Genomic DNA, 22,594 nt, shown 5'->3' with positions numbered 1-22,594 from the left:
CAGCTGTGTGCCCCGCGGGAGTTGGCGGCTGCTCGCCAGGTATGCGCTGATGGCCACCCGCCTCTTTCCCTGACAGAACGGTGCTGGGCCCTTGGGGACAGACCACAGAACAAGCAGCTCTCCTGGGCTCAGGAAACGGGGTCAAGGGCTTTAACCAGCAGGCTTAGGAGGCAGAAACCAAGCCAGGACCCCCATGCATCCCCCACGCTAAAGCTGGGCTTACACCACAGACCACACTCAGCCACCACAACTTCCTTGCAAAAACCCTCAGCTCACCCGAGGGCCAATGGAAATTTATTGATTTTTTTTTTTTGTCCTTTTCCATCTTTCCCCAAGTGGCTTTTCCTTGCAAAATGCCTGACAGGACACCAGAGGGGAACCTGGGAGCAGGGGGCACCCCGAGGGGCAGCCCAGGGACTTAAATACAAGCTGGAGGGTAGGGCACAGGTGGGACAGGCAAGACAGCATGAGGGGCATGGCTTCTCAGGGAGACCAAAAACTTGCTTTCCTGCAGGAAGCAGCTGGGCCAGAGGACAGGGGATAGGATCCTGGGTACAGAGGGGGTGAGCAGAGAGGCCCCCAAACCCTGGGTGGAACCCACATTCCCCAGAGGATAAGTAGCGGCAGGGGTTGAGGGCCTGCCCTGGCAGGCTCCAGGGACAGAGGGGAAAGTGAGCCAGATGTGCTGTCTCGGGGAAAGGGAGGTGCTGGCAGAGTGAGGGTTAAGGCTGGTGCCCAGCCTCTGGCTCGGTGGGCCTTCCGCCTCTGCCTGAAGTGGGGACAAAGGGGCACAGTGGGCAGGCCTGGCTCTGGCAGGGCAGAGGGTGGCAGGAGCAGACTCCCTCCGGGCTCAAGACACAGGCCCAGCACCACTACCCACCCACCAGCCCTAGATGTACTCAGACCCCACCACAGCTGGACGGCTTGAGCTGGGAGTGTGGGAGGGGAGAGGAGGCAGTAGGGAGAGGAAAGGGTAGGCTGCTGGGCCTCTGTGGCCCCCATGCCCGTCCTGAGGTCCAGCCCAGGTCCTGGACCCCCTGGCCACACTCCTGGCCCTGGGCACTGACTGCAGCCAGGGCAGTAGAGGCTGGGGAGACAGTCAGCTCTTGGGCAGGGGGAGAAAAGAAAGAAGGGGCAGGAGAGAAACCCAGTGCAGCATACATGGGGGTGGGAGACTGACAGAAGAGCCCTCATTCCAAAGAAAGGTGTGTGGTGGGCATCTTGGAAAGTTACCTAGAGGCAGCAGCAGAGCAGGCCCCCCACCCTGCCCAGCCACAGGTCCTGGGTGTCCTCCCTTAAGGACCCCGACAGAACCATGGCTCAGGGCAGCAGGCAGATGGGCCAGAGGGAGATGGGGAGCCCGGGACACCCCAAAGCCACAGACTCAAATGCCCCAGGAGAGGGAGAGGGAGGCACCTCCTGCCCCTCTAGGGACATCATCTGGAGAAGGTGCCCTCTCCTGTCCCACTCCATGTGCCCCTCCTAGCAACAGCCGCCACCCGCCGGCTTTACAGGGGTGCTGTCGATCTTGAGATTGGGCCGCTCGCCCCCGGAGGCTGCTCCGGGGCCCATCCTCTTTTTGATCTCAGCAGCCATGGTCATGAACGCCTGCTCGACATTGGTGGCGTTCTTGGCACTCGTCTCCAGGAAAGGGATGCCCAGAGAGTCTGCAAACTCCTGGCAAGGGAAGAGGAGAGAAGAGGAGGGGAGAACAGGTGAGGAGCAGCAGCCCCAGCCCCAACCCAGGCTGCCTGGCCTGCCCGCTACCTTGGCTGTGGTGTTGTCCACCACCTTCTTGGTGGTGAGGTCGCTCTTGTTGCCCACCAGGAGCTTATTGACGTTCTCGCTGGCGTAGCGGTCAATCTCCTGCAGCCACTGCTTCACGTTGGCATAGGATTCCTAGAGGGGGTCAAGGTCCAAAGTTATTTTGCTTCCAACTCTTACCCCTACCCCAGGCATGGAGAACAGGAGCTTCTCTGAGGGGAACGGTGCAGCTCCGGGCCCCTGCAAAAGGGATGGAAAGGAAGCCCTCTGCTCCAGGCTGAACCTTCCTCCCGGCCTCTTCCATCCGAGACCCAGGACAGCGCCAGCAGCCTGCCAGTTGCCCCAACACCTCAACAGCTGCCCAGACCTCAGGGCCTGCCTGCTCTGCTCCCTGCAGCTGTCTCTCCCTGGGACACTTGCAGGCCTAACTGCATGTGGGAAGCAAAGAGAGAGCGGAGGGGAGACAGGAAGAGTAACAGGTCCACAAGAGTCACGGTTCCCAGCGTGGCCTGGGAGTCCCCTTAAGGTTTGAACACTTGCAGCACAGTGGGGGTTGAGGGTCCTCTCGGAGGCGGCCTGGCCCATGAGGAGACAGGCATCCTGGGAGGAGCCTCACATTCATCCTACTTTTGACACCAGCAGCCTCCTCACTTGGCTTCAGACTCTCCCAGCAGCTTGCCCCTGCCCGACACACAAAGGACAGAAGTTTAAAAAAAAAAAAAGAAAAGAAAGAAGAGAAAAGAAAAAATGGTACTCAGAGACCAGGAAAAAAAAAAGAAAAAAGAGAAAACAAAGGACAGAAGTTTCAGGAAAGTGCTCAAACTAGGGCCACTTTTTCCTCCTTAGGAGCCAGAGGCCTGGGGTGTCACACTGGCTCACTTCGACCTCTTGCCACATTCCAAGTTGGGGCCTGGGCTAAGTGCCGGGACAAAGGGGGAAATCAACCTGGGCCCTGCCCTAACGCATCCAGGAAACAGTAGAGGAATAGACCACGCCACCCACAAGGGCAAGACAGGTTAGAAGACAGGGGCTGGGGTGTCCCCAGACCACCTCTGCTCCAGGTGGCAGCAACAGCAGACCAAAGCCCACAGGTAGGAAGTGGCCTTGTGCAGGAGAGGTGCCAGCTGGGGAGCTAGCATGTGCCCGGTCACAGAATGGGAGGGGCATGCTGTCTCTGGGGAATGGGAGGAAGTGAAATGCTGCTGGGATGCAGATGCTCAGCAGGGAGGGAGAGGGAGGAGGGAGGGAGAAGGGGAAAGTGGGGAGAGGCCAGAGCACAGTCTTAGCCCAGCTAAGTCTTGGACAACCAGGAGCCAGTGGACATTTTCTTATGCCAAAAGCAGCAGGATCACACCTGTGGTCTGAGAAGCTAGTCCTGGCAGGAGGCAGAGGCCAGATCAGACCAGCAAGATGGAGACCAGCTGGGAAGTGGCTGGAATAACCCAGGAAAGAGAACATGCACCAAGACAGGGAAGCACACAGGATTTAGTCAGACCACCGCTGGTGAAGCCCTGGCTCAGCCATTTACCGTGTGACCTCAGGTATGTGACCTGACCATCCTGAGCCTCAGTTTCCTCATTTCTATAAAATAGCACCTCCCAGAGGGACTGCAGTGAGCATGAGAGAATGAACGCAGGCTTGTCTCATAACAAGTCCTTAATTAGCAAGAGCTGCTATTATCCTCATCACTGCTATTATGAGGGGACAGATTTGAGAAAGATGATGGGGAGAGAATAGAGGGGACTTGAGACTGACTGGATGGGGGAGGGAAGAGTTTTCTGGTCAGGCTGACAAGGATTGTGCCACAAAGATGGGGATGCAGATGGGCATGGTGGCGCACACCTGTAGTCCTAGTGACTCAGGAGGCTGAGGTGGGAGGATCCCTTAAGCCCAGGAGGTTGAGACTGCAGTGAGTTATGATCACACCACTGCACTGCAGCCGGGGTGACAGAGTGAGATCCCATGTCTTTTTTTTTTTGAGACAGAGTTTCACTCATTACCCAACCCAGAGGCTCACCACAACCTCTGCCTCCCGGGTTCAAGCGATTCTCCTGCCTCAGCCTCATGAGTAGCTGGGACTACAGGCGTGCACCACCATGCCTGGCTAATTTTTTTTTTTTTTGTATTTTTAGTAGAGACGGGGTTTCTCTATGTTGGTCAGGTTAGTCCTAAACTCCAGACCTCAGGTCTTCCACCCGTCTCGACCTCCCAAAGTGCTGGGATTACAGGTGTGAGCCACCGTGCCCGGCTGACCCTACGTCTTAAAATAAATAAAGAAAAACTTGTTGGGCATGGTGGCTCACACCTGTACTCCCAGCACTTTGGGAGGCTGAGGCGAGAGGATCATGAGGTCAAGAGATCGAGACCATCCTGGCCAACATGATAAAAACCTGTCTCCACTAAAAATACAAAAAAAATTAGGTGGGTGTGGTAGCGCACGCCTATAGTCCCAGCTGCTCGGGAGGCTGAGGCAGAATTGCTTGAACCTGGGAGGCAGAGATTGCACTACACTACAACCTGGGCAATAGTACAAGACTCCGTCTCAAAAAAGTAATTAATTAATTAAAAAATAAATAAATACAAATTTAAAAATGGGGACAGAGGCGCTGGTTTGAAGAGAGACAGTGAGGCTAGTGTTGGACATCTGAGTTCTGCAGAAGCTGCTGGAGGATGAGAAAGGGTGTGCTCAGGAGCCAAAAGTCCTGAGTTCTAAAACCGGCTTTGCCCTTCCTGTGAGGTGGCACGTGACTTAAGGCCTCTCCAAGCGCCCTCATCCGGAAGACACAGGCCCCACCATTTAGTTTACTGGGGATCACTGAGCTCAGAGTTAACACAGACACAAAGTGCCAGGTCAGACACGGACAGAGAAGGGAAGCCACAGCCACGGCTGTTAGACGCAGGTATCAGAATACAGAGTGGCCACAGCCATGCAGAAGAGCGAGGAGGAGAGTCCAGGGCAGAGCTGGGAAGCAGCAAACATGGGTGACAGGAGGCAGCCCCGGGAAAACAGTTAAGAGCCGCTGACAATACAGAATTGAGTGCTGCCGGAGATGAGGGAGGTGGGCCAGGCCACTCTTCAAGGAGAGAGAAGAGAATAGACTTCAAAGCCATGAGAGGTCAATCAGCTGAAATGAGGTCACTGGACACGGCAGTCAGGAGGGCCTTGGTAACCTCTGTCTGGGTGGTAGGTATGTAGCTTCCCCATAGCTCGTCCAGAGCTGGGGACATCATGAGTTCCTGGTGAGATAAAGAGCCCAGCTGTCCCTCAGACCGGGACTCTTCCCAGACCAGGGCTGATTTAAGCTTCTCCTCATCTCCAGGGCTTGGCCCTGTTAAGCAACAACACTTGGTAGAAAGAAACAAAGCAGGTGGAATGAGCCATCCAGGCTTTATGCCTCAGCAAGTCACCTCACCAATCCGGAGCCCAACTCCTCACCTGTGCGATAGGAACATAACAGACCTTTTCTGAGCATCAGAAGCAATCTGAGGGCTGGGCCACGTTCTGTCAACTGTAAGTTTCATGGGACCATTTCTGGCGGCTGCTGGAGACACAGGGCTTCTAGACCTGCTCACAGAGCTCAAGCCTCCTCGCTTCTTTGTGTAAGGCTCTCTAATTGTCCTCTGCACCATGTCTTCACACAGGAAGCCATAGGCCCAGCATAGCAGCCAACTGGCTGACTAAACTCCCACAATACCCACATGCCCAGAAGGCCAACAATAAGGTGGTAAGTCTGGCTTGGCGGGGAGGGAAGGTGTGAGCCCTTGTCCTGACAAGATGCTGCAGCAGGGCCCTGGGAGGATCCATGTCTGTGGCTGTTTCCCTCCTTGTGAAATGAGTCTGAGTACAATCACCTATTTTTTTCCTTTTCCTAGTTAGTTCTCGCAAACAGGCAAGTACAGTGTCCTTTCCAGGAAGCATCAGGACAGACAGGATGGAAGAAGAAAAAAGGAGTCAAAGACCTAAGACTGAGAAGGCCAAGCTGAGAAAGGCTAGTCCGGGAGTACCTGGTCAGTGACGTCATACACCACGATGATGCCATGAGCCCCCCGGTAATAGCTGGAAGTGATGGTCCGGAACCGCTCCTGGCCCGCTGTGTCCCACTAGGAGATAGTAGGCAGAGGAGCAGGTCAGCTGGGGGCTCCACGCCCAGAGTCCCTTCCCTCCCAAGGCGGTTACCTCTGTACTGGGGTTTTGGGAAGAGCAACACTCACGATCTGAAGTTTAATAGTTTTGCCATCCAGCTCAATGGTTCGAATCTTGAAGTCCACCCCGATGGTACTGATGTAGCTCTCTGTGTACGTGTCATCCTGGAAGTTCAGGGGCCAGAGATGGAGTGAATGAGCTGAGGCTTGGAGAGCCTCCCTCCAGCTCCCTGCCCCAGCTGGGTCTCCAAACCACCAAGCCCTAGTTCCCAGCATCGAGCTGGCCAGCCCTGTATCTTATTCAGGGCAGATGTGCTGCTGGCAGGTCTTACAGTTTCAGCCCTGGTTCCCAGATCTTGTCATTATTGTGCTCTGGGTCGTCCCTTCTCCCCCTAGCTGCCAGTCAGGACCCCAGGCAGATGGTATGGGAGGCTTCTTACTCACAGCAAACCGCAGGAGCAGGCATGACTTGCCCACGCCTGAGTCGCCAATCAAAAGCAGCTTAAACAGGTAGTCACTGGAGAGAGAGGATGGGAAGGCATGAAGGAAGGCAAGGAGCCCACCAACTATCATGCTGGAGTCACAATTACAGGATCCCCCTACCCCATAAGGCATCCCTCAGTTTATTTCTTTCGTTAGTGATCAGGTCTCACTCTGTTACCCAGGCTGCAGTGCACTGAAGTGATCACGGCTCACTGCAGCCTCTACCTCCTGGGCTCAAAGTGATCATCCCATCTCAGCCTCCCAAGTAGCTGGGACTACAAGCTAACCCTTTTTTTTATTTTTTTTGAGATGGAGTTTCGCTCTTGTTGCCCAGGGTGGAGCGCAGTGGCTCAATCTTGGCTCACTACAACCTCTGCCTGCTGAGTTCAAGTGATTCTCCTGCCTCAGCCTCCCAAGTAGCTGGGATTACAGGTGCCCACCACCATGCCTAGCTAAGTTTTGTATTTTTAATAGAGATGGGGTTTCACCATGTTGGCCAGGCTGGTCTCCAACTCCTGACCTCAGGTGATCCACCTGCCTCAGCCTCCCAAACTGCTGGGATTACTGGCATAAGCCACCATACCCAGCCCCCGGCTAATCTATTCTTTATTGAGACAGGATCTCACTACGTTGCCCAGGCTGGTCTCAAACTCCTGGGTTCAATCGATTCACCTGCCTTGGCCTCTGAAAGTGCTGGGATTACAGGGGTGAGCCACTGCACCTGGCCATCCCTTGGTTTAGAATACGATGGTGCTCACCAGATCTTCCCACCAGTCCCAGTTGGGGAGGGCTGATGCCTCCCTCCACAAACAGCTAGCCCAAAGGGCTCTCAGCATGCTGTCTAAATTCTCACTTTATGGAGAAAGAAATCAAGACACAGAGAAGGAAAGAACCTGCCAAGGTGACAGAGCTGGATATACTACCCTGATTTCTGAGACTCCACGGTTTGGTCCAGTTGGGGCTATTTAGGGAATCCCCAGTACATGCCCTGTGGTATGCCTAGCTTGGCAGGAGAGGCCTCAGAAGCAGAAGCCAGGGCACAGCCTAGAACCTACTAAGTGAAAAAGCCACTTAAAAAGCCTGATGGCTGGGTGCTGTGGCATGTGCCTCTGGTCCCAGCTACCAGGGAGGCTGAAGCAGGAGGATTCCTGGAGCCCAGGAGTGCATGACCAGCCTGGGTGATGTAGTAAGACCCTGTCTTTTTTTTTTTTTGAGACAGAGTCTTGCTCTGGAGTGCAGTGGGGTGATCTCGGCTCACTGCAACCTCTAACTCCCTGGTTCAATCAATTCTCTCGCCTCAGCCTCCCAAGTTGCTGGGATTACAGGCACACGCGACCACACCCCTTTTTTTTTTTACAAAAAAAAGGAGCTAATTTTTGTATTTTTAGTAGAGACGGGGTTTCACCATGTTGGCCAGGATGGTCTCAATATCCTGACCTTGTGATCCACCCGCCTTAGCTTCCCAAAATGCTGGGATTACCGGTGTGAGCCACTGCGTCCGGCCAACCCTGTCTCTTGAACAACAACAACAAACCTGTTATGAAGTCCCCAGGAAGAGGTGGTCAAGTTGCAATGAAAATTGTACTTAAGGCTGGGTGCAGTGGCTGACACCTATAATCCCAACACTTTGGGAGGCCGAGGCTCGAGGATCATTTGAGCCCAGGAGTTTGAGACCAGGCTGGGAAAAATATCAAGACCATGTCTCTACAAAAAATTTAAAAATTTGCCAGATGTAGTGGTGTGCCTCTGTATTCCCAGCTACTCAGGAGGCCAAGGAAGGAGGACTGCTTGAGCCCAAGAGTTGGAGGTTGCAGTGAGCCATGCTCACACCACTGCACTTCAACCTGAGTGACAGAGAGAGGCCCTGTCTCAAAAAAAGAGGTAAAAGGTAATCACATTTAATATTATTGAGTTTCAACTTGTGACTGATCCTGTGTGAAGTACTTAAAATGCATCATCTCATTTAATCTTCACAACAGTCCAATGATGTCAGTCTGTCATTGTTCACTAATGAGGAAACCAGAGGCCAGAGAAGGGAAGTGACTTGCCCTAACTTACACAGTTTATCGCTTTAAGGCTCAAACCAGGTTTGTCAGACTCCAAAGTCCCTGCGAGAGCCTGCTGGTTCCCTTCTCTGTTCCCCTCCCAATCCAGGTCAGAGCTTCACCCTTCCCCAAGGAAACCTGAGACCTGGATGTGGAGGAGAAAAAGGAAGTGGCAGAAGAGGAAGAAGATAACTGATACTTGGGGAAAACTATTCGTCCTGGGCATGAGATGTAGGCCATCTACCCGCAGGGCGAGTGACCAAGACTGAGGAGAGTTTGAGGACCAGAGAATCCCACTGGTAGGGGGAGAGCAAATTCCAAATTCATCTAAACTTCACAGGCAGTGTGACAGCCAAGGGAAGGGGTGTGACGGTAGCGATGGGGGCCAGAGCAAAAGCGAGGAGACGGCGGGAAAGGACGGGCAGCCGGGAGCGACAGGACTGCGCGACCCAGGAAAGGGGTAGGAGGCAGCCCCGGAGGAGAGGACCTGCGGGAGACACGACCCAAGAGGCACTTCAGGGCCTCCCGCGTAGTTGGCCAGCTTCTGGGCAAGCCCCAGGACCCGGGCTTCGGGAGAAGAGGGCAGAGAGATTCACTGCCCGACCTAAAGGGTCGGAGCCTGAACCCGAGACCAGAAACTGTCGAGACGGGCTCCAAAACGTCCGGACAGTTTTTAGGCAGCAGGTGAGGAAACTGAGGCCTGAAATGACCAGGACTGAGGGGTCATCTGACCGATAAGGCCTGTCTCGGGCTCCACGAGCTGCCCGAGACCTCCGGGTCGCCACGTATGGGCTCCGGGTGAGAGGACTCGGGGTGTTGAGCCGGGGTCCTGGGGCCCCTGGGGGGAGGGGCAGAACCCGGATGTAATGGGGGGGGGTCAGCGGAAGAGAGACCCGGATGTGGGGGCGCCGCACAGTCCTGACCCGGGCCAGACAACCTCGGTAAGCGTACAACCCCGTACTCGGGATCGAGGCTGCGCCGGACGGCGCGGGCGGGGCTCACTCACTATTCGGGGTTCATGGCGGCGGCGGCGGCCCGCTCGGTCGCTCCCAGTCAGCTCTGCTCCGCCTCCCGTTCCAAGATGGTGGCCGCTCCGCCCCAGAGGCCCCGCCCGCGATGCGCAGGCGCAAACATTGTAGACTGGGGCCTCGCCGCGCTGCTTTTCGGAACTTGTAGTCGGCCACGTTCTCCTGCTCAAACCAGCTGCGCAGGCGTAGTCGGGGAGCCCGCGCCTCCCCGCCCACTCCCATCACTGCTGGCGCATTGCCTTCTGGGGTTTGTAGTTTGCACGGTGGACGCACCTAGGCTTGAGCACTGCCTGACTGCGCGTCGGTGTTTAAAAAGCTCAATATAGAGCTGCGCTTGGCACGTTTCACATCTGTCTGACGGAGGCAGTCATCCTTACCCTCTCAGCCCCCACGCTGGTAACATTAAATGAGAAGGTGGGTGCTAGTAACAGGCTAACACAAGTTCATTTGTCCAGGGTTCTTCGTGTACTGGCCTCTCCTAACTCGCAGCCGCGTGTCATGGCTCGCATTTCATAGATGAAAAATCTGAGACTCAGGAAACTCAAAACTTTGTGAGGAGCAAAGCTCACAAGAGCCCGCCGTCTCTAAAATCCCAGAAGTGAGGGTTTTAGGTAAAACCTGACTTGTGGGGTCCCCACACCATTCCCAGGTGGGGCAGAATACTTAGGCCCACCTGCGCGGACAGCGGGTGAGCGAACCCACTCACGCGCGATTCTTCCCGGCTCCACCCAGTATGGAGACGCTGGGGGCCCCCGACCTCCGCCTCAAAACAAGCCCGGCTCGGATTCAAACCGTCTTTATTTCTAGAGCAACATCTGAAAATAGAGAGCAGCCGCCTCACCCGCAACAGGGACAGCCCCTCCTGCCACAGGGGACCGTCGCCGCCCCTCAGGAGAAGCTGCAGGCGTGGGGGTAGGCGTGGCAGGATGGCTCGGCGGGCGGTACCCGGGGCAGGGTCTGGCCGTGCCTGGGCGGGGCCGGGCGGGAGGGGCAGTGCATAAGGCCGGGATGCGGGGCAGGGCCCGGCGGTGGGAGGACGGACTACGGGAGGTCCCCCGTCCTGGAGCACAGGGCGAAGGCGGGGTAGGGCGCATCCCAGGAGGAGAGCGAGAAGGTCAAGGTACCCCCTTGGGAAGCGCCACTCCCGAGAATGTGGGGCCTGGGAGATACCACCGCACGGAATGGGGGTGATTAAGGCCTGGGCGGTACCACTAGAGGAGGGACAGGGGAGGCCCAGGTAGTACCGTGGACTGAAGGCAGGGGCGCGGCCAATAACTTATTTCTCTATATACAGAAGCAACGGCCGGGTTGACTTGGGAAGGCGGGTGAGGGTGCCAAAGGGCCGGCGAGTGCTTAGTGTTCTTGGCTCTGGGGTTTGGGGAGGCCAGGCCACTGAGTCTATCGTGGAGACTCCAGCCGGCACCTCCTGCTGACCACGAACCTAGGGAAGAGAGGGCCCTGCTGGAAGGAATAAATAAGGGATCGAGCTGGAGTGGGCAGGCCCAGCCTCCAGGGCTCAGGCTGAGATGACAAGGGAGAAGGTTACCCTGAGATTGAACAGAAAAGACAGGGGCCATTAGGGAGAGGCGGGACAAGCAGCAGGCCCATGCGCAGGGCTGGGGTGAGGGGGGGTGTGTGCCAGGTGGGCACTCTGATGACTGGCTGCCCCTTCAGCATTAGCCCACCAAGGAGCTTCGTCGGGAGAGGTCCATCGAGCTGGAGCTGAGAGTGCGGCTGTCAGAGAGACCTGTGCCTCCAGGCTGTGGGCAGAGGGGGCAGGCGGCTCAGCCCTGTGCTGCTGCGGGTCTGTGCCTCCCTGGCCCGAAGGGGCCTTACCCGGCAGAAGCAGGGCAGAGGCAACTGGAGTCCCTGAGCTGAGCAGAGGCAGTGGCAGTGGCAGTTCCAGCCCAATGCCATGCCCTGGTGCCCTGACAGTCCCAACCCCCTCCTCCGTGACTGTGTTGGCACTGGCCGCTTACACATCTACCCACAGGCAGGGGCTGTGTTCCTCCTCATATGTCTCCCAATTGTCCAGCCCAAAGTAGGCCTGAGACAAGAGTTTGGAACTGTTGCTGGATGAAGAGGCATGCTGGAGGGAAGCTAGGCAGCATGCATGCTGCCCAGTGCCCACACGCCTGCCTGCCCCTACCTGGGCTGGCTCTTCCACACTCTTGTTGAGGAAGTTGAGGGAACTGGCCCGCTTCATCCTGAGGGAAAAGGACAGCCTGGGATTTGCCAAGGTGGAACTCAGGGGAGATGAGGGCAGGGAGCAGGGTGGAGCTGGGGAAGGAGCAGACTGGTGGGTGATGGTGCCTGAGGGATGGGGAGGTTGCCTGGGGTCAGCAGGGCTCACTCTGGGTCAGAGGCTCATCTGGGGTTGTTGGGTGGTTCTTGAGGCTCACCTTGGTGGGGGACTCACCTGGGGTTAGGGGGTTCCTGGGGGCTGCCCCCCTGCAGCTTCTTTACCAGCATCTCGCTGCTGCGCCTCAGGGCATCCCGGAGCTTCCCAAAGGAGCCACTGCGCCGCAAGGAGCCACTGCCATCCTGTGGGTGGACAGGCTCACCTCTAGGCCCCACTGGCCACCTAGGCTCCCAGCCTGGCCCAGTCCCCCAACTCACCCCACTCCACTCAGGTGTAGGCCCTGCCTCCTCGAGGTCAGACTCAGACCGAGGCCCGGCACCCCCAGCCACGTCTCGGCTGCCACGGTGGTCTCCCCGCCCGCTACTGCCATCTTTCAGCAGTTCCACCACCTTGGTCTGGCTTGCGGGGTCCAAACCCTGAGGGAGGGGCAGGGGCATCAGGCAGTGACTGGGCCACACCCAGGGCCACACAGGTGTCTGCCCACCCGTTCCTGCATGGAGCCCCACCTGCTTCCGATTGCGGCTGGCACAGTCCTCTAGCGTGTGTGCGGCTTCCAGTTTGCCCTGGCGCCGGTACAGGGCTCCCAAGCTGCGCAGGGTGGTGTTGACCGTGGGGCTGTGGATGGGACAGTCTCAACCTCCATGTTCCCTGAGACCTAGGGCCTATCCTGGTACCCAGCCCACACGGGCCCTGAGGAAGCAGGGACCACTGGGCTAGCCAGAATCCATTCTCTCCCATGTCAAGCCCCGTACTGGGCCCACCCAGCCTCTTCCGTCCTGGGGAATCAACCCAGGGCTGGGGACCTGGCCTCAGGTCCCTCATGGGATGTGTCACCAGGACCCAATGCTGGGAGACCTGGAGCATGAGAATTAGGCTGAGAATTAAGAGAGTGCACCTTCTTGGGATAGGTGACCTGTGAGCTGGGCATTGCCAGATGAGCAGCAGAGGAGAGGTGTGTCAGGGATGAGAGTAGGGAGTGCAGAACCCGCCTTGGGGTGCCCAGCTCCCCAGCCCCACCCCTCCCTCACCTGTCTACTTTACAGGCCTTGTACCAGCTGCCGTATTCCCCATAGGGGGCGCTGTCCCGGCGCTTATCCTGGAGGAAGGTCACATGAAGTGAGAGCCCAGGCCCCGTTTGCACATCCCTGCCCAGCCCTGCCCCACAGAGCTACCTTGCTCTCCTCCCGCTCCTCTGCATGCATCCAGATGGGCTTGTTGTCCCCTGGGGAGAGAAAGGGGACCGTCACCAGCCTACCACATAGGCCTCACCTGGTTGGGCTGGACACAGGATGGAGTCTGGGGAGGGAGGACCAGGGTTGAGCTTTTTTTTTTTTTTTGAGACAGAGTTTCGCTCTTGTTACCCAGGCTGGAGTGCAATGGCACGATCTCGGCTCACCGCAACCTCTGCCTCCTGGGTTCAGGCAGTTCTCCTGCCTCAGCCTCCTGAGTAGCTGGGATTACAGGCACGCGCCACCATGCCCAGCTAATTTTTTGTATTTTTAGTAGAGACGGGGTTTCACCATGTTGACCAGGATGGTCTCGATCTCTTGACCTCGTGATCCACCCGCGTAGGCCTCCCAAAGTGCTGGGATTACAGGCGTGAGCCACCGCGCCCGGCCTGAGCTTTGTTGAATGAAGGAACAAGAATGAGACCCAAAACACTACTGACCCTCTAATGGACAAAGAGATGAGCAGAACAGACCCTTACACACCTCAGGCCACAGCCCAAGACATGTGATAGGCCTGAATGACAGGCCAGGCTCCAAGGGACTCAGGAGCAGGAGATGACAAGCCATCCAGGGCCAGAGGTGGTTTCCCAGAGCGGGAGACGCTGGGGCCAGGCCCTCAAGGTTAGCAGGAGTCACCAGTGGAGAAAAGGGATCCAAAAGTGTGTGAGGCACTGGCAGGCCAAGGGGGCTGCCTGAGTCGGGTGTGTGTTCACATGTGCAAATGTGAACACAGGTAGCTGGGCACCAGCAGAGGGTGAGGCTGGGGACCAGCCAGGACCAACCAGAGGAACTGCTGGCTGAAGGATTTGTCCTGGGTGCTGATGGCAGAGCGGGCCTGGGATGAATGGGCCAGAGGCACATGGCAACCATGCACTCACCATTGACAGAGCCAAACTCTTTCTCGTGAGCGCGGGTGAGGATCTCCTTGTACAAGGTCTCTGCATCCTGGTACTTGCCCTGCTTCAGGTAGCAGGAAGCCTGGAAGCAGGGGACCCAGAGAGTGAGCGGATGGATGGAGCCAAGCCATTCTCTCCTCCTTCCCCAACCTCATCCCTCCCTCCCTCCTTCCTATCCTCCAGCCCCTCCCAACCCCAAGGCACCAGGTTGTTCTTGGTCTTAGCCACGTTGGGGTCATCAGGCCCAAGGCGTGTAGCATAGATCTCCAGTGCCCGCCGGTAGTAGTATTCTACCTCCTCGGCTTTACCCTGGTTCTGGCATAGCAGGGCCAGATTGCTGAGCTGCTTAGCCACGTCTGGGTGAAACTTGCCCAGGACCTGGGATGGGAGAGGGAGCCAGGGCTGGGCTCAGGGCTGCCTGGGCCCCTGCCTCCCAGACCCCCAGCCTGCCCAGTCCTGCCTACTCCCACCTTCTCCCGGATCTCCAGCGCCCGCTTGCACAGTGGCTCAGCCTCCTTGTACTTGCCCCGCTTGCCATACAGGACCGCCAGGTTGTTTAGTGTTGCAGCCACCTAGGGGTGGGAGAATGGAAGCTCCTTGACCCAGGCCCTGCAGGACTCTGGGACCTACAGAGGATGGGGCACAGCCCCCACCTCCCACCCAATCCTCACTCACAGCCGGGTGGTCCTTGCCCAGTGTCTTCTCCCGGATGGCCAGAGCGTCATTGAGCAGGTGGGCAGCCTCCTTGTACTTGTTCTGGTCCCTGGAAGCAGGCAGGAGCATGGTCATGGCTGTCCTCCAGCTTAAGGCCCTCCCCAGTGGCCTTCAATCCCTGTGGTCACTCCTGTACTCACTGAGGAGTGACAGTGTGGGGAGACCTGCTTGGCTCCTGCCCTCTGAGCTCTGGGGGCTGTGGGCAGTTTTCTCACAATTAACTGGGGTGTGTAGTGCTGGGGTCCCACTGACTGCCTGGTGGCTAGTGTCCTGGGTGCCACATGGCTCTCCTGCTGCCCCTCTAGCGTGTCCTGCTCTCCAGGTCCCAGTGACTTTGCTCATGCTGGCTTTTTTCCATGGGAACCTTTTCCATCCCTCTTATGTTGGGCAAACTCACTTTCTGCCAAAGCTCCTCCTCCAGCCTTGGTACCTGGAGAAGCCATGCGGACTCCCCAGGACCCTTGCAGTCCTCATGTGCAGTCCCTCCGAGGTTCTGGCCAAGCCTCTCTCCTACACTAGGCAGTTTTACTAGTGCAGCCCAGCTGCACGCAGACGGGGCCCAAGTCCTGGCCCACACAGGCACCAAGGGTTGGTGATCCAGGGCTAGAGCCTTCCAGAAGAATTTGGGCACCCCGAGGGAGCCCTCACCGATAGACCAGTGCCAGGATGTTCAGCATGGTGGCAACGTCAGGATGGTCGTGGCCTGAGGTCTTCTCCAGGTCCTCCAGTGCCTGCTTGCAGAGTGGCACAGCTACCTCGTAGCGGCCCTGTGAGGCATACTGGATCACCAGGTTGTGCAGGGTACGGAGCCGGGCCGGAATCTCGTATCCCCCATGCTGAGCAGACACATCCCCTCCTCCTGGGCTAGGGGCTGCAGGCCAAGGGCAGGAGGTCAGATGTACCATCTGCCCGCTGGGCTGGGCTGGCACATGCCAGCAGTGCCTTTGAGCCACTTGACACCTGGCCCTGGGCAAGTCACTAAGCACTCTTTCTCAGTTTCCCCATTTGTAGAGTGGGTCTAGTTACCCCATAGAAAGAGGGGGTAGAGGCCCAGCTCCAGTACGTCAGGCTCAGTATCCTGCAGTAAGTCACCTAACCTCTGAGCCTGTGTCCCTGTGTACAGAGTGGAAGCCCCAACGCTCGCCCAATACCTGAGCAAGGCAGGCACTGGCCCTGGTGTGGCTCTGCAAGTGCCTCCCACAGAGGTGGCACAGAGAGGAAGATAACTCTCCCAGGGGTCTGAGGAGCTAGTGGCAGAGCAGCACTGGAAGCCAGGCTGGCAACTCCATAGCTCTTAACTGTGATGTCTGCTCCCTAGAACTGGGGGATGTGAGAAGCAGCAGCACATACAACTGTTCTTGAAGCTCTAACACTAGGATGTCATGAGCAGAAGTAAGGCAGGAAGGAACATGGCAGCCACTCGGTCCCAAGGACTGTGAGTTCACACAACCTTTCCTTCCCTCACTCCAGAACTGCCCATCCGCACCTGTGCTCTGCTCATCCTCATTGGGGAACAGGTCATCCAGAGTGTCTTTGGGGACGTCCCCCTTCTCCTCCTGGGGAGGAAGACAGGATGAGCGTCAGGGAAGGAAGCACAGGGCGGCCAAGGTGACCATGGGCTGGGTTGGAGCCAAATCTGCTCCATGCTGCCCCCTTCCTGCTCCCAAGCCCCCTTGCTGGGCAACAGTGACCATGGTAGGGGCTCACATTAGGGGAGGCGTCTTCGTCCAACTTGCGGATCTGGCTCATGAACAGCAGGTGCTGCTTCTCCTCCTCGAGCTGGGCCACAGCTTGCTCACTGCGCTGCAGCTTCTGCTGTGTGCCCGCCAGCTCCTCACGCAGCCACTGGTTCTCCTGCACCAGGCGCCGTACCTGCGCCCGCAGCTTCTGCTTCTCTGATTCTACGGCCCCCAGGTGGCTCGACAGTGCCAAGATCACCTGTGCAAACAGCCCAGGTAAGGGTCGGAGCCCTGCTGATCCCCTCGCTTATGACTCTAACCTGTGCCTCGTGAAGAACCAGGCCTGACCCTACAGTGAGAAGCTGCAGACCTTGGGGTTCTCTCCTCCTCAAGGAAGAATCTCCTCAAGGCCCCAAACACACTATAGTCCAAGGCCCAAACCCAGGAGGCTTGGGAGTCCCCAATTCCTTCCTTCTGGGATCAGGAGAACCCCAGAAAAGTCCTAGTTGGGGTGCTGTGCTTTCCTTGAGCTCCTAGCCTCTTCATCTCTCCCTGGGTTGTACTCAAGCTCCTGCTGCCACAGCCACTAGGTTACTGCTCCCTGCCCCAGGGCTAGCACTTGCCCGCTGAACTCTGCTAGATGGCTGAAAGGCCACCCAAAGACTCTGTCCCCACTTCTGCCAAGGGGCCACAGCATCCCCTGCCTTTCTGCAGCTCCCAGGTAGGGAAGGGGCATGTGTCCCAAATGCTCAGCTGGCATGAGGAGCCACAGGGACAGGAAAAGCCTTGGCCTCAAACTCCACCCCTCTCCCCAGCCTCTATAACTCCTTTCCTGAGTTTCTAGTCTCTTCCTGCCTAGGTTCCACCCTGCCTTCTCTCTCTCTCTCTCTCTCTCTTTTTTAATTTGAGATAAGGTCTCACTCTGTCACGCAGGCCGAAGGGCTATGGCACCATCACAGCTCACTGCAGCCTCTACCTTCCAGGTTCAAGTGGTCCTTCCCGCCTGAGTAGCTGGGACTACGAGTGCACACCACCACAAGCCTTAGTCCTGGCTATTTAGGAGGCTGAGGCAGGAGAATCGCTTGAACCTGGAAGGCGGAGGTTGCAGTGAGCTGAGATCGCACCACTGCACTCCAGCCTGGGCGACAGAGTGAGACTCTTCTCAAAAAAAAAAAAAAAAAAAAATTTTTTTTTGTAGACATGGGGTCTTATGATGTTGCCCAGGCTGATCTAGAACTCCTGGATTTAAGCAATCCTCCCACCTGGGCCTCCCAAAGGGCTGGGATTACAGGCGTGAGCCACCACACCTGGCCTTACTCTGGGCCTTCACCCTTTCCTGGTCCTTCATGGTCCAGGGTCATTTCTGCAGTGGTGCCTCCAGCTAGTCACACCTCCCACTCTGCTCCGGCTTCACACATGGCCTTGATGCCCATGCCCTCTGTGAGAGTGCATATGCTCCACCAGATGTGGAGCCCCTGAGTGGTCCTCTCCGCCTCTGACAGCCAAGTGGCAGAGGAGTGAATGTCCTTGCAGAGGGCCAGGCTGTCTGGGACCCTGCACTTTCTAGTTGGTTAGCAAATGCCCAAGTGACAGGTGTTTCCATAACCACTAGCTTTAAAAAAATAATTCCCCCAACAGCCTGGAAGTGTACACAGCAGATGGCATGATCCCTATTTTAAAGACAAGGAAACCAAGATGATACAACCTCCCCAGGATTCACACGCCAGGCAGGGGCTCAGCCAAGCTCTGAGGGGAATAAAACAAGTCTAACTCCTTGTACATCCATCCCAGTGGCTCCTGGACATCTCCATCTGCCTGTCACCCTGGCAGCCTCAGTTAAAGGGGGCCAAAACAGAGTTCTGATCCACCCAGGCCCTCTCCTCCCTTAATTTGCTTAAACCACAAACCTGGGAATGATGTTCCCCTCCTCTCTCTCCCTTATTCCACCCCCGGCTCTTGCTGGACCTGCCTCCAGAACATCCAGAACTGATCCCTTTTTTCCACCGTCATAGCCACCCCTTAATTCCAAGCACCAGCTCTCATTTTAATTCCAGCAGTGGCTTCCTAACCACTCATTGCGGAGTGATTCCATCCTTGACCCACTCAGGTTTATTCTCCACATCTCAGCCAGAGAGAGTTTTTAGAAACTCAAGTCAGACTGTATTGCCTGCCTGCTTAAAGCCCTCCAAAGGCTTCCTGATTTCCTGAGAATAAAACCCAAACTAACCAGGCCACAATCTGGCTCTTGTTTCTCCCCAGGCCTCTTCTGTCCCTCTCTGCCTTCCCATGAAGCTCCAGTCACACAGTTCTTCTCCCAGTCCCCCCACCACAACCTCCTTCCTACCCCAGGACCTTTGCACACACAACTCTCCCCCACCTCCCTTTCCTGGAGGCTTGTTCTTTTCTTCCCTCAGGTTTCAATTTGTCATTTCCTCATAGAAGTCTTACCTGACCAATAGATAAGACTCGTTGCTATGAGTGATCATAAGATCTTGTTCTTTTCTTTGTAGAACTTATCATAATTTATAACAACCAATTATTTCTGTATGTATGTTTTTGTCTCTTTTCCAAATAGGGCAGGAATCTTGTCTATTTTGTGGGGCTCTGTATCCACCTAACACCCTGAGTGGCCCATCACAGGCACTAAGTAACTCATCTGTTAATGAGTGAACAGAAGAATGAATTGGTGGGGGCTGTGTTTCCTTAAGGATTTTCTTTCTGTTCTTTTATGCCATCCAGTCTCCCTTAGGTTGAGGGGAGCCCGGAATGGGGCTCTGCGTGGGGGCGAGGGTGATCACGGTCTCTTGGGGCAGGGCTGGGATCGCCGAAGCGCATTTATTTCTTCAAAAGATATTTACTGGGGTCCTAACATAGGGCTCCAGGAAACAGACGGTTCCCTGCTCAGATTCTGCTCCTACATTACCGGATTCCTCTGAAAGGCTCAATCCCTCCAGTGACCTCCCACCTCAGTACCCCAGACTGACCTACCTGGGCCTCCCCCAGCCCAAGCTCAATGGCTTCCAGGGAGCGACGCAGGAGGATGCAGCGCTCCTGCGAGCCAGGCTCGGCTTCACCGGCCTCAGGCGCAACCAGAGGAGCCAGCAGGGCACGATGCTCCCCACGCAGAGTCTCCAGTCCCTGGATGACGGCCTTGGTGCCCAGCACGATCTCATCCTGGCTCAACTTCTCCTCCCGCGGAAGCACCATCATGGCCATGGTTGTGCCGTCTGTGAGGACGAGGGGGCAGGCGGGTGCCAGGCCTGGGGCCACACCGCCGTCCACCCCGGATTAGATAAACACAAGCGGTCCCCGGACTCCTGGGTCCCCGGTGTGCCCAGGTCCCCCAGCCGACAGCCCACACAGTGCCCACGCTTGGCCTACAGAGGGCGCGCCCGGCTCGTCTGGGCTAGGGAGACGCAATGCGGTGCAGCCGGACCCTGCTTCGGCCCCAGACCACCCGGCTGAGGCCGAGTTAGGTGGCCCCGTGTCCGGGTTTCCCCGGGGACCTTCTAACCAAGACAGGTATGGAATCGTGGGAGCTCCCTCCAATGCAGGGGACCCCGGCCCCTCCGGCGATCCGGGCCCAGCACCTCGGACAGCCCCGTCCCCAACAGGCAGTCCAAGCCGCGGAGCCCATCCCCACGACGGGCCGACCCTGCGGAGGACCGCCCGCTAGAGGGGCTGAGGCCGCGGCCCTTCAGGCCGTACCACTCCTATAGGCCAGCGCAACGCCCTGAGGCCTCCCCTGAAAAGGCCGAGCCCTAGCCCCGAGACACCCAGGACCGCGCCCCCTCCCAGGGCTGGCCCGACCCTCCCAAAGGCCGCGCCCACGACGACCCCCTCCCCTAGGCCAACCCGGAGCCCCCTCCCCACCTTTAGGGCCTGATCCCCTCTCTCGCCCCGATCGGCCCGCGCCGACCTGCGCCTGCTGCTCGGGCCCGGCTCCGGCTTCGGCTCCCGCTGTCGGCCGCTTCACCGGGACCCGAAATCGCGAGTCGGTCCCGCCGCCTCCATCTCGCCGGACTTCCCAGCAGCCCCCGCGCCGCCTTAAAGGTGAAGCCGCTACCTCGGCGGCGTCGGAGGGGGCGAAACAAGCTCTCTGACTGCTTGCTGCCTTAAAGGAGCGCGGGCCGGGCCGGCTCCAGCGGGAGAGGGAGGGGGCGGGGCCATCGGGGAAGGGGCGGGGCTAGACGGGGCGGGGGCGGGACTAGGGACCACCCGGGGCGCAGTTCCCAGTGGCCGCCAGCTCTGAGGGGTGCCTCGGCTGCAAAATGCCGCGGGGCCTCAGGGTGTGGAGCTGCTCGGGAGGTCGAACCCGAAAGTACCTACTGTGACGCCATCGAGGACGGCGGGAGAAACAGGCCCAGAGAGAACGCTGGGCTTCCCGGAGTACAGAGCGAGGCAGTTACCACTAACTGAGCGCCTACTGCGTGTTGCGCGCTTTGGTGCCCTGGGTGCATTGACTTAATGCTCACAAAGACCCGGGAAGTGAGTGCCGCTGTTACCTGATTTGCAGATCTGACCCCAGGCTCCGCATCCTGGAGTCATATCTGGTGGGGGATGCACCATCTCTGACAGAGGTGGTTCAGCGCCCTTAGGTCAAGTACATCCTGTGACAGGGAGCTTACTAGTTCGGCTTTGAGACAGCTCCAAAAGTTAGCACAATTTTCCTCGGATAGAACCGAAATGCCTTCCTGCATTGCTTACCCACAGCCCTAGCTCTGTCTTCAGGAAGAAGTCCCTTCACTCAGTCCTGCGGCAGTTTCCTGACCTTTCCCCATCCCAGTTTCTCCTTTCTGGGTGTAATCTAGCATGTCAGTCCGGATCCTGCTCAGAAGGTGGTGCTCAGCCCAGGGCCCAATGACCAGACACAAGGCGTCTAACTGCACAGATCAGAGGGACGGTCCCCTCATAATGAGGATGCCACCTGTCCACAAAAAAAAAAAAAAAAAGCCGCAAATCAGGCTGCCTTTGACACAAGTGAAGACCCTCTATTGTGCACATCTCAGTAACATCCAACCAGATTCTTCTCAAACCTGTGCTGTGCCAATTACTTTTTTTAAGAGACAGGTTCTTACTTTATCACCCAAGCTGGTGTGCAGTGGTATGATCATAGCTCGCTGTAACCTCAAACTCCTTTTTTTTTTTTTTCTTTTTGAGATGGAGTCTCTGTCTCACAGGCTGGAGTGCAGTGGCTCAATCTTGGCTCACTGCAACCTCTGCCTCCTGGGTTCAATCTTGGCTCACTGCAACCTCTGCCTTCCACCTCAGCCTCCCCAGTAGCTGGGATTACGGGCGCCTGCCACCACACCTGGCTAATTTTTTGTATTTTTAGTACAGATGGGGTTTCACCATGTTGGCGTGAGCAACCCACCTTGGCCTCAGCCCAGCCTGTAACCTCAAACTCCTAGGCTCATGAAAATTTCCCATCATAGCCTACCAAAAAGCTAAGACTACAAGTACATGTCACTACACTTGGCTATTTCTTTTCCAATTCATTTTCTTAGAGACAGGTTCTCAATATGTTGCCCAGGCTGGTTGGTCTCAAGCGATCCTCCACCTTGGCCTCCCAAAGTGTTGGGATTACAGGCATGAGACACCATGCCAGGCATGACTTTTTCCAGGTAGCTAATACTTTCATATGTGCAACATTGAAAGGACATACAAAGGCTGGACTTAGTGGCTCACACCTGTAATCCCAGCACTTTGGGAGGCTGAGGCAGGTGGATCATCTGAGGTCAGGAGTTCGAGACCAGCCTGGCCAACATGGTGAAACCCTGTCTATACTAAAAATACAAAAATTAGCTGTGCATGGTAGTGTATGCCTGTAGTCCCAGCTGCTGGAAGGCTGAGGCAGGAGAATTGCTTGAACCCGGGAAGCGAAGATTGCAGTGAGCCCAGACTGCACCATTGCACTCCAACCTGGGCGACAGAAAGACTGTCTCAAAAAAGAAAGAAAAAGGCATACAAGCAAGTTACAGTGAAATGTAGTTATCTGTGACTGTTGTCCATCCAGCTCCCCTTTCCAGAAGCACCGTCCACCGTCCATTGTTTCTTAGGTTTATTGATTATATTGTTTGCAACAGTGCTGAACTTGTGTTTATCCCTATCCATTTCAGCTGGTCAGTTTTCCTCCTGGGCCCCTGAGGTTGGGGTCTTTTGTGTTTGGGATCTGTGGTCCTTCAGCCCTCACATTGGCCATATTTTCCAGATATATTGCCACTGGATGGGCTGGGCTCAGTGGCTCACAC

The 22,594-nt window shown here is 56.8% G+C and overlaps 2 protein-coding genes and 1 long non-coding RNA gene across 10 annotated transcripts; 1 reads left to right on the top strand and 2 right to left on the bottom strand.

Annotated features, from left to right (window-relative positions):
- Positions 1 to 812: 812 nt before the first annotated feature.
- On the bottom strand, positions 813 to 9,513 carry RAB1B (RAB1B, member RAS oncogene family). Its single transcript, XM_009008509.5, has 6 exons — positions 9,442 to 9,513; positions 6,352 to 6,424; positions 5,977 to 6,072; positions 5,770 to 5,865; positions 1,768 to 1,899; positions 813 to 1,677 (listed from the first exon to the last, which is right to left on the bottom strand). Exons 1-6 carry the CDS (start codon positions 9,453 to 9,455, stop codon positions 1,483 to 1,485), a joined length of 606 nt encoding a protein of 201 aa, XP_009006757.1. The 5' UTR covers positions 9,456 to 9,513; the 3' UTR covers positions 813 to 1,482.
- On the top strand, positions 3,168 to 5,773 carry LOC144578186 (uncharacterized). Its single transcript, XR_013523497.1, has 3 exons — positions 3,168 to 3,305; positions 5,407 to 5,489; positions 5,638 to 5,773. It is a non-coding gene; the product is annotated as an uncharacterized LOC144578186 (long non-coding RNA).
- Positions 9,514 to 10,243: 730 nt separating the features above from the next.
- Positions 10,244 to 20,460, bottom strand: KLC2 (kinesin light chain 2). Of its 8 annotated transcripts, none has more exons than XM_078341453.1 (16): positions 20,217 to 20,460; positions 19,332 to 19,603; positions 16,372 to 16,602; positions 16,151 to 16,220; positions 15,313 to 15,535; positions 14,626 to 14,713; positions 14,421 to 14,522; positions 14,155 to 14,328; positions 13,933 to 14,032; positions 12,998 to 13,047; positions 12,854 to 12,921; positions 12,332 to 12,440; positions 12,083 to 12,241; positions 11,883 to 12,007; positions 11,613 to 11,670; positions 10,244 to 11,223 (listed from the first exon to the last, which is right to left on the bottom strand). In XM_078341453.1, exons 2-16 carry the CDS (start codon positions 19,557 to 19,559, stop codon positions 11,140 to 11,142), a joined length of 1,869 nt encoding a protein of 622 aa, XP_078197579.1. In that variant the 5' UTR covers positions 19,560 to 19,603; positions 20,217 to 20,460; the 3' UTR covers positions 10,244 to 11,139. The 8 variants fall into 8 exon arrangements, with proteins under 8 accessions (XP_078197579.1, XP_078197581.1, XP_035119266.3 ...); XM_078341455.1 differs by having other exon boundaries at positions 19,332 to 19,570; XM_035263375.3 differs by having other exon boundaries at positions 20,263 to 20,460.
- Between the last annotated feature and the right edge of the window lie 2,134 nt (positions 20,461 to 22,594).

Source organism: Callithrix jacchus, chromosome 10 (genome assembly GCF_049354715.1).
Source record: "Callithrix jacchus isolate 240 chromosome 10, calJac240_pri, whole genome shotgun sequence".
In the NCBI taxonomy this organism is placed as follows: domain Eukaryota; kingdom Metazoa; phylum Chordata; class Mammalia; order Primates; family Cebidae; genus Callithrix; species Callithrix jacchus.
This window is presented reverse-complemented; position numbering and strand designations above follow the sequence as displayed.